General features: G+C 43.5%; 1 protein-coding gene across 1 annotated transcript; it reads left to right on the top strand.

The window, feature by feature from the left end:
* The first annotated feature begins 7,378 nt into the window (after positions 1-7,378).
* On the top strand, positions 7,379-9,004 carry LOC121803186 (cytochrome b561 and DOMON domain-containing protein At5g47530-like). The gene is made up of 3 exons (XM_042202885.1): positions 7,379-8,131; positions 8,275-8,529; positions 8,609-9,004. The coding sequence occupies exons 1-3, from the start codon at positions 7,466-7,468 to the stop codon at positions 8,867-8,869; spliced, it is 1,182 nt and encodes a 393-aa protein (XP_042058819.1). The 5' UTR covers positions 7,379-7,465; the 3' UTR covers positions 8,870-9,004.
* Positions 9,005-10,783: the final 1,779 nt, after the last annotated feature.

The following is a 10,783-nucleotide window of genomic DNA, read 5'->3' on the forward strand; positions in this document are numbered from 1 at the left end:
GGATTTGTATCTTACGAAGTCTTTGGCAAATAGGCTGCTAATGAAGCAGCGATTATATTCATATAAATTTGTGGAAGGAAAGGGGGTTTTGGAGCAATTGGAGGATTTCAATAAAACTGTAGACGATCTTGAAAATATAGATGTCTCTATTGGTGATGAGGATAAGGCTATATTGTTGCTAAACGCGTTGCCTTACAGTTATGACCAAATTGCGTGATGCAATCTTATATGGCCGTGAGAAAACTATCACACTTCTTGAGGTGCAATCGGCTCTGAGATCAAAAGAGTTGTGGAAGGAAGAAGTGAGATTCTCTGATTCAGTCTCAGAGAGCTTGAATGTTAAGAAGTTTAAGGGGAAGAGGCCGTTCAAGAAGTTCAGTGAAGCCTCCAAGAATCCACCAAGTGATCAAAAAGAAACCCGTTCATGTCATTGGTGTAAGAAGCCCGGCCACTTGAAGAAGGACTGCTACGGTTGGAAGAGAAAGCAGGAAGAAATGGCTGGAAAGAATGTGAACTCTACTCAAGCACTGGAAGGTGATGATGATACTCCAGTAGCTCTGAATATCATGGAGAATATGGAGGTTGGTTCTTGGATTATGGACTCGGGGTGTAGCTTCCACATGAGTCCAAATGTTCATTGGTTTTATGATCTAAAAGAAACCTCTGGTTCTGTGATTCTTGGTAACAATCAAATATGCCAAGTGAGAGGCATAGGCACAGTGAAATTGAAAGCTGAAAGTGGCCGAAGCATTATCTTGCACTCTGTCAGATACATACCTGAAGTAAAAAGAAATTTGGTATCCCTGGGATCTCTGGAGAGTAAGGGGTGTAGGGTGGTATCTGAGAATGGAGAAATGACAGTGAGCAAGGAAGGGAAGGTGCTCATGAAGGCAAAAAGGAGGGGAAGCTTATACTACATGACTGCTAGCATCATGGTGGTGAACTCCAATGAAGCACATGATGCATTATCTTGTAGCCTGGGATTATGGCATACAAGGCTTGGTCACCCTGCCATGGGAACTATAAAGGAGCTGGCAAAGAGAGGGTTGGTTGAATGTAGGGATTCTGAGGCTGATCCAGCAGAATGTGAGAAATGTATGTTAGGCAAGGCCAAGAAACTCCCATATCCAAAGGCAATGCATACTTCTTCCCAGCCTCTGGATTATGCTCACTCTGATCTATGGGGACCAGCTCAAGAAAAATCCATTGGTGGAGGTAGATACTATATGAGCATTATTGATGATTTCTCAAGAAAGATTTGGATTTACATATTGAGAGAGAAGTCAGAGGCTCTAAGCAAGTTTAAAGACTGGTGTATGGAGGTAGAAGGTGAGAAAGGGCTGAGGCTTGGTTGTCTAAGGACTGATAATGGCCTAGAATATGTATCTAGGGATTTTGATGCATTTTGTAGGTCTAAAGGCATCAAGAGACACAGGACAGCACCTATGAATCCTCAGCAAAATGGAATAGCAGAGAGGGCCAACCGCACCATTCTTGAGAGGGTGAGGTGTATGTTGCTTGCATCTGGTTTGGAGAAAAGATTTTGGGCTGAGGCAGCCACCACTGCAGTAAAGCTACTAAATATGTGTCCTTCTTCAAGTATAAATGGTGATATCCCTGATGTTAGATGGTTTGGCAGACATGGCAATTATGAGAACTTGAGAACTTTTGGGTGTAGGGCTTTTGCACATGTCAAGCAAGGGAAGCTAGAAGCTCGAGCTCTCAGGTGCATTATGATTGGATATCAAGCCGGTGTGAAGGGATACAGATTATGGTGTGTGGAGCCTGGAAATGGTAAAGTCATCATTAATAGAGATGTTGTTTTCTGGGAGCATGATTTACCATTCAAGAAAAGTTCTAAGGTTTCTGGAACTGAGCATGAACTGATTCCAGAAATTATGGTGGAGCAGGCAGAAACTCAAGGGAGGCAGAGTACTGAGGTGATTAATACTCCATCATCACCAGAGCAAGAGCGGCAGAATACTGAGGTGATTAATACTCCATCAACACCAGAGCAAGAGCAGCAGATCACTCCAGCAGCTCAAGGTAGCTGGAAATTAGCCAGAGACAGATTGAGAAGAAATACCAGGCCATCAACCAAATATTCTGATGCTGAGTATCTATTGTTTTGCTTAATGGTGGCAGAAGATATAGAATACTCAGAACCTAGCAGCTATGAGGAAGCTATGGACAGTAAGGAGAAGGATAGCTGGATGAAGGCTATGGTGGAGGAAATTGACTCATTGTTAAAAAATGGAACATGGGTATTAGTTGAAAAACCTGATGGAAGAAGAATTGTCAGCTGTAAATGGGTCTTCAAGAAGAAGATAGAAGCTGCTGGTGGAGATAATGTGAGATATAAGGCCAGGCTAGTGGCCAGAGGCTTCACCCAAGAGCATGGGATTGACTATGATGAAGTTTTTTCCCCGGTGGTGAAACACACATCCATAAGAATCTTGTTGGCAATTGTGGCAAGGAGGGATTGGGAACTTGAGCAATTAGATGTCAAGACAGCCTTCTTGCATGGCGATTTAAGGGAAACTATATATATGTATCAGCCAAAAGGATTTGTGAAAGCTGGAGATGAGGCCAAGGTATGTCTCCTAAAAAGAAGTATCTATGGTTTAAAGCAGGCTAGTCGCCAATGGCACATGAAATTCAATAGCCACATGATCAAGAGTGGTTTTTTGAGGTCAGCCTATGATGAATGTGTGTACATAAAGAGAGCAGGTGGAGCTGTGGTTGCATATCTACTCTTATATGTAGATGATATGTTGCTAGCAGGTGCTGACATGAAAGAGATTGAAAGGGTAAAGTCTGATCTTCAATCTGCTTTTGAGATGAAAGATTTGGGGCCAGCAAGAAAGATTTTGGGCATGTCCATAGTGAGGAAAAGAAAGAGCAAGCAAATCTGGCTGACACAGGCTAATTATGTGTCAAGACTGATCAGCAAGTTCAAGATGCAGAATGCTAAAGAGGTTTCAGTACCAATGGGTCAGCATTATAAGCTTACTGCTGAATAGATGCCAAAATCTGAGAAAGAGAAGAGGGAAATGCAGAATGTTCCATATGCGAACATCATTGGAAGTGCAATGTATGCAATGATAAGCACTCGGCCTGATATAGCTCAGGCAATATCTGTAACCAGCAGGTATATGTCAAATTATGGTAAGGAACATTGGGCTGCATTGAAATGGTTGATGAGATACTTGAAAGGAGCAAGGGGCTTTGGGATTATGTTTGATGGAGAAAGGGTGCTTGAGGGTGATCCTTTGGTAGGCTGGAGTGACTCGGATTATGCAGGGAATTTGGACACCAGAAGATCTCAGTCAGGATACTTGTTTTGTATATATGGATCTGTGATAAGTTGGAAGAGTAGTCTTCAAGGAGTAGTGCCATTATCGACTACTGAAGCAGAATTCTTGTCCCTGACTTCTGCTGTCAAAGAGGCATGTTGGCTTAGAGGAATCCTGTCTGATTTTGGTGTAATTCAGGAAGTTGTGAGCATTGGTTGTGATAACAACAGCGCATTATGCTTAGCCAAGCATTCAGTATACCACGAAAGGAGTAAGCACATCGATGTACGTTTACATTTCATAAGGGAGAAGATTGAGCAAGGTGAAATAAAGGTGTTCAAAGTTGATACATCTGAGAACCCAGCGGACATGTTAACAAAGCCCATACCGAAGCAGAAGCTGGAGCTATGCATGAGGTTGATTAGCTTGCAAAAGGGGTTAAGCAATGGTTGACAGTTGAAACCATCAAGGTGGAGTTTGTGAGAGTTTGCTGGTTCAACTGGAAGTTAGCTCAAACCGAGCTAATAAGAATGAGAATGCACAGGAGCCGTCAGATTGAATTAGTTAATGAACTTCTAATCTGGGCCGTAGATCCTCAACTAGCCGTTGTGTTTGAGTTTGTAGATAAAAATGATAGTTTGTTGAGTTAGTTATCATTAGCTCATTTTGTACGCTTTCAATAAGGAAATCAATAAGAGTTTTTTCTCTGTTTTCTCATATCTCTTCTTCACAACAACACCCAATCTCTAACAACAACGAATGCATTTAAATTTTTTTGCGTATTAATATTTTTGCACTTGAATTTATTTAATTTGATAACATATTAAATATAGAAGTGCAAAAAAATATATATAAAATAATGATAATGTGGAAATGATATGGAATGAGATGACCCTTCTATTGTAGGGAGATAGGCCTTTAGGTCAAATGCTGATGTGGAATGGGAGGGCCTTTCATTGTGAGTGCTCTAAGTTTTTAAATCAGCCACCGTAAGAACAACTTCATCAAAAAAACTTATGGCTGGTCAGTTGGAAAAATTACAATAACTTCTTAAAGTTTTTAATATACTCTGTAGTAAATAATTATTGTTGAAGTTCACCAGAAAATTAAAAGTGGCCTGATTTGCTTGTCTTATTAGGTTCCTGTTGGCAAATGGGCTGTTGAAATTTTTCTGCAATCAGGGCAGGCCTGACTATCATTGAGTACTATTCTAGAGGTAGAGGGTTGCCTCCCAAAAACGATTATTCACTTATCATTACTTATATAGTATCTACCTCCACCAATGGATGCTATGGAAATTGTAATATAGTATCATTGAAATTTTGTTTAAAAAAATCATGTCTAGTTAAATGGATGGATCATAGCAGAATTTTGGGTGCTATGGAAATTGTAATATTATTATTTGAATTTAGTATTCAATTTATGGGCTAATCTAGAATTTTGATTAAATCTTGTAAATTTAGTAGTAAAACTCGATCTTACGAAGTGTGATATCAAATTGCGATAAGCAATTAATATAGGTAGTATTGCTTCTACTAATGTTTGTGGGGATATGTATATATGTTGTTGGGTCAGTAATGGTTAGAGCATCTCCAATGGTCGGCGTCACCACCGGAGCGCCGATTTTTCGCCCACGCCGGTTTGACGCCGAACCATTGGAACCGGCGTGGGCGAAATCGGCGTCAAAATCGGCGTCGCCATGCCGATTCCCGCGCTGACGCCGGTTCCCACGCCGATCCTCACGGGCGCCATTGTGGCTCCCGGATCGGCGCCAAACCGGCGTCGGATTTAAATATTTTTTTTTTTTTTTTTCGCAAAACACAATATATACGCGCGTTGAACCTCATTTTCATTCGCACCACTTGTTTTAACGAGTACTCTCTCTCTACCTTACTTTCTGTACAAGATCAATAACGAGCAATGGAGAACAACTACGAAGGTACTCCAGTTAATCCCGGGGGATGGTCTCAGACTCCCCCGGCTCCCGGTGTAGGGTCTCAGACGCCCCCGACTCCCGGGGCAGGGTCCCATACTTCCCCGGCTCCTGGGGGAGGTGGTTGGCCTCCAATGAGCGGGTACTACAACGTGTACCCGTGGCAGCAGATGATTCCGGGGTGGGCACCCGGCATGCAGCCCCCTATGCAGATGATGCCGGGGTGGGCACCCGGCATGCAGCCACCGGCGCAGCAGATGATGCCACCGGCGCAACATATGATTCCACAGTCGCAGGCGACGCACGGGGGGGACAACGCCTATCGGCCGACTTTTGATTTTTCCACCGGTTCTTCGCACACATCGACCCCAACGGATGCACAGTATTCGGAGACCTTCTCCTTAGCGGACTTGGGTTTTGATATTAACGACGTTTCTGAAACTCTCATTCAAAGCCAGGGAGTAGGGCGGGGTAAGAAGAAGGGCAAGGCGAAGAAGGTCGGCGAGTCGTCGCAGCCCCGCGCCGAAATCCGGGGCCGGAGGAAGTGGACGGACGCGGAGAACGTTGCGGTTGCCAAGGCGTGGGTGAGTGTTTGCGACGATCCTCTCGTTTCAAACAACCAGAGGATCGTCAACTTGTGGGCGAAGATAGCTGCAGCCTACAGGGCATTTTGCCCTGAAGGGAGACCGTGCACCGGGGAGGAGGTCCGGAAGTGCTGGGACCGAATCAGGGCTGGCGTCTCTCGATTTTCGGGTTTGTACGCCAACGCCCTCCGCATGCAGACCAGTGGCCAAACAGAGGAAGACTGCAGGAGGATTGCGGAAAGAGCCTACCCCGATCCGGATAAGAAGTACTATGAGTTCACCTACTGGAACTGCTACGTTGTGCTCAACGAGTCGGAGAAATTCCGGGCAGGCGTCGACGCTGGCTGGCCGAAGAGGCAGAGACTGAACTATACCGGAGATTATAGCGGCAGCAGCGGTGGTTCGTCAGACCTCCCCGAGACGGCCCAGGAGGTCCCGACTCCTCGGTCGTTCGGTCGCCGACCTCGCCCGGTTGGGCAAAGGCGGGCGCAGCAGGTTGCGAGGGGGGGCACACCGAGTTCCCAGGATGTCCATTCGGCATCCCCCCTCGGCAGGTCTACCGAGGAGCTCAAATTCTTCGCGCGCCAACAAACGCGCGCTCAAATGGTGAAGACCTTAGCCGACTTCCAAGCGGCGGTGGACCCCGAGGTGAAGGATTTTCTTCGCGTATTGCTCCAGAGCCAGCGTGAAGAACTGGAGGCGATGAGGAGGGACACCGGCGGGAATAGCCGCGGCGTAGGTGGCGACGGAGGCGGCGGCGACGGCAGTGAAGAAGCGTTGGGCGACGACGGAGACGAGGACGGCGGCGATGAGTGATTTTGTTTTACTTTTTTAAATTAATGTACTTTTTACTTTTTGTAATTTTTTTAAATTGTTGTGCTTTTTTTTAAAAGTAATGTACTTTTTAAATTTTAATATTATTATTCGAATTTTCCGTATTTGTCTCGTAAATTAAATTATGTATGTTGATACAATTGTAAATTAAATTATATAATTGTTATTAGTGATGTGGATAGGTAGTGTGAAGGCTATTTGATGGCTATTTGATGTCCAGTTGATGTGGCAAGCTGATGTGGCAGGAGAATTGTAGTGCTGATGATGTGGCAGTGTGAAGGCTATTTGACGGCTATTTGACGTCCGCCAGCATTGGAGATGCTCTTAGCTATTGAGACAGCAATATAATTAATACTACTAGCATTATTGTTTGCGTGTCATTAGAATAGTTTTAGCAGTTTGTCTACTGGTGGCTGAATACTGAAATTACTTATAAATAAGCTTACATATGTTGCATACGTCATTTATCTTTTTTACTTTGTAGTAGTAAAAAATTATTCCCCTAGTTACTTTTGGGATCGTCGTGTTTCATGGCACTGCCAATATTGTGGAAACTAGCCTGTCAACAAAAAAACAATGTTAGATACATTGCTTGATTTGGTATTAAGGAACTGACAAAGCAAACTGCTTTCCCTTTTCCAAGGATTAGAAGCCACAACTCGTTTGGGAGCAATCTTATCTATAAAAAAAAGGGACAGAACATATTCATAACTTGTGCCCAACTCCTTGAACAATGTTCTACTAATAGAATAAAGAATGCTCTCTACTTAGTAATTGATCAGACTTATGTCACATAACGAATTAAACAAAATCTGAAAATGATGAAGTTTGCCCTACTCCTCCTCGCCACCGGCTTGCTTCTCTCCCCTCCCTTCGCCTCCGCCCACAGCTGCAGCCAAGGCTTCCAAAAATTAGCCGAGACAAAGCTTCCCAACTCCACGCGAATCCAGAGCTGCCGCCGCAAGACCCTGGGGACTGAATTCGCGTGGAGCTTCAACAGTACGTCCCGAAGGCTCCACGTGGCCTTCGGGGCGAGGCTGAGGCATGAGGACACCGGGTGGATGGCCTGGGGCGTCAACCCGGACGGCCCCCAGATGGCCGGGACGAGGGCCGTAATCGGCGTCAAACACAAGAACGGCACGTTCGAGTGCCACAAGTACAACGTGACGGCCATGACCAAGTCCCGGCGCTGCCCGCTCGTGCCGGATGACGAAGCCGACGTCGGGGTGGAGTTCAGCCGGTGCGAAATGGATTACGACCCGGGGCTCGAGTACCACGTGATCGTGACGGCGGTGGTGCTGCCGGAGAAGAAGTTCAACAGCTCCGAGACCAATGTTGTGTGGCAGATTGGGGAGGAGATCAGAGGAAACGAGCCGTTGATGCATCCTAAATCCATCAACAACTTCGACAGCACTGAGACTATTGATCTCGACTCCACTCAAATAATTAGTTACACTCGCCATCAACGTAGTAGACTAAGAATAGTAAGTTTATCCAACTCTGATCAACTCAATTAATTGACACATTTTAAGTACTTTAGTACATTTTTCTTTTATAGTGTCTCACTTTAATTCATACATTTTCTAAAATGGAAACACCATTATCTCTATTTTGATTTGGAGTTCAGGTTCACGGAATTGTGAACATAGTGGGATGGGGGACACTACTCCCGAGTGGTGTGATAGTGTCAAGATACATGAGGATATTCCCAGTGCCACGTAAGAATTGGTACGACATCCACGTCACATGCCAGACCTCTGGCTACATCATCGGTTCCGCAGGGTGGGCCCTCGGCTTATGGCTCGGAAAGGCCTCCCATAACTACAAGTTCAACATCCATAACACCGTCGGACTATTAATCTTTATTTTCGCAACCATACAGGTAATAAAATACTCCCCCGTCTACAATTTAAAGATCCATTTTTGGGACGTCCACAATTTAAAGATCCGTTGCACTGCAGATGTTGGCATGGAGGTTGAGGCCCCACCCCTCCGATGGCTACAGGATGTATTGGAATATGTATCATCATTTTTTAGGGTATTCGATTTTGGCGTTGGTATTTTTCAACATATTTTTGGGGATTAAGATTTTGGAGCCCGAGCATGTCTGGAAATGGGCTTATATTGGAGTTCTTGGAACCTTGGGATCTCTGGCTCTTGCTTTTGAATTCTTCGGTTGGATTAAGTTTCTTACACAAAACAGCTCGTCCAAACATGGATGAATGTGCTTCACTAGCTAGGATCTGCTCATTTTTCATTGAAGAGTTCCCATGTTTAGGATTAACAATATGATGATGACCACATGGTCGGCAAAAGAAAATGAGAATATCCATTACATGTTACGGAGTAATTAATAAGTTGACGCTACTCTGTTAATTTATTCTTTATTTTTTCATTGTGTTTTTTTCGTATTCTATTAAGTATCTAAGCATATTGGAAATGTATAACCATACGACAAGGGAATAAAACGTTGATAAAGGAAGAGGGGAAATCTACAATGCTCGGAAAACTACAATTAGGAGTGGGGATTCAAAAGATAGAACACACACTTAGTAACTAATAGTACTCAAATTGTACGACAAAACATAATTGACCATGAGGATTTGAGTAGTGAAATCAACAATTGTCATGAAGGAGGGAGTTTCAAACATAATAATTGAATATTGTCTTCTCAACAAATGCAACAAAAAACGACTAAATACTAGTATTACTTGTATGAAGACCTGAACCTACAAGTTTTCTATACGGAAATTGCATCAAGTCAACTCTATCATTACTCTAGCTCAACTTGCATATTTAAAAATATGTGCAAGTAATAAGAAATTGAATAAATTGAACTTTAATTTTAATTCATTTGTAGAAGTAATGACGTCTTGTGCCAGGAGGCTGGGTGTAATTAAGTGAACCTTGAATGATAATCTGATCACCATTTACCCTAATAAAAAAGATTTGGATTTATTTGTTCAAATTAAATAATGAACAAAAACAATAGAAAGGAAATTATTTATTCTCGTAGATGTACATACAAAAAACTTGAAGCATACTTTTAGTATCTACCATAACATCTGCAAGGTTGTAGCATCGTAGCTTTGCAACATTCATAGTATTGCACAATCTCTGAAGATCTTCAATGGCACACGAGTTCAATCACTGTGAAGATCTTTCAAGAACTGAAAGTTTTCTTATGTTGCGTATGTCCATTTTCATTTTGTCCTTGTGACTATACCCTCTGATTTTTGCAGGCATTGTCCTCACTTTGTGATGATTTAGCGAATTTTTGATGGGAATAAATGCAAGTAATAAATGAAGATCACAACACTGAAAATTACGTGGTTCGATTTACTGAGGTAAATCTACGTCCACGGGAAGAATAGAGGGCAAATTTGTATTGCTTGATCTCGCTTACAGATTACAATACTGATTTGCTATATGAGATTCAGGATCTAGAGAGCTTAACCCTGGTCTATCTGATCTAAGTTCTATTTATACATTCGAACTAAGATCGTGGTTTGCCGCCCTGGTAGGGGGGTTGATAACTGCTTAATACCACTAAATAGATCGTGGGTGTAATGGAGGTCGTGGAGATCCTGCATGGGTCCACTATCTCCTTGTTCGGTCGAATACTGAGACCGAACTGCTGAACTTTGCCGATAAGCTTTTGCCGATCTGAGAGTTGAGCTCGATTGGTCGGCTTTTACCGAGCTATAGGCTGTGACCGAACTCTTTGGTTGTGCCGAAGCTTTTGCCGATCTGAGAGTTGAGCTCGATTGGTCGGCTTTTACCGAGCTATAGGCTGTGACCGAACTCTTTGGTTGTGCCGAACTGATACTCTTTCTTGGGTTTTGGGCTGATGGGCCGTCACTGCTATTGGGCTCGCAATTATTGTTTAGTTGTTTAGTTCGTATCCCATCACCACCCCCCCCGAAAAGCGAAGTGAATCACTTCGGCATTTTGGATAAGTGTAAGGGGGAGGCTGACGTCGGGGGACGTGCTCTGCACGTGTCTGCATTAAATGTGACAGCAAATCCGGCCAGAGAATCCAGAAAAAGTGGGATTTGAAACGGTGCGACGAATTTGAAATGCCTCTGCGAATCTGATAAATATTTCCTTTCTTCATCATTGGAACACTTTTGCGA

Source organism: Salvia splendens, chromosome 5 (assembly GCF_004379255.2).
Source record: "Salvia splendens isolate huo1 chromosome 5, SspV2, whole genome shotgun sequence".
Classification (NCBI taxonomy): Eukaryota; Viridiplantae; Streptophyta; class Magnoliopsida; order Lamiales; family Lamiaceae; genus Salvia; species Salvia splendens.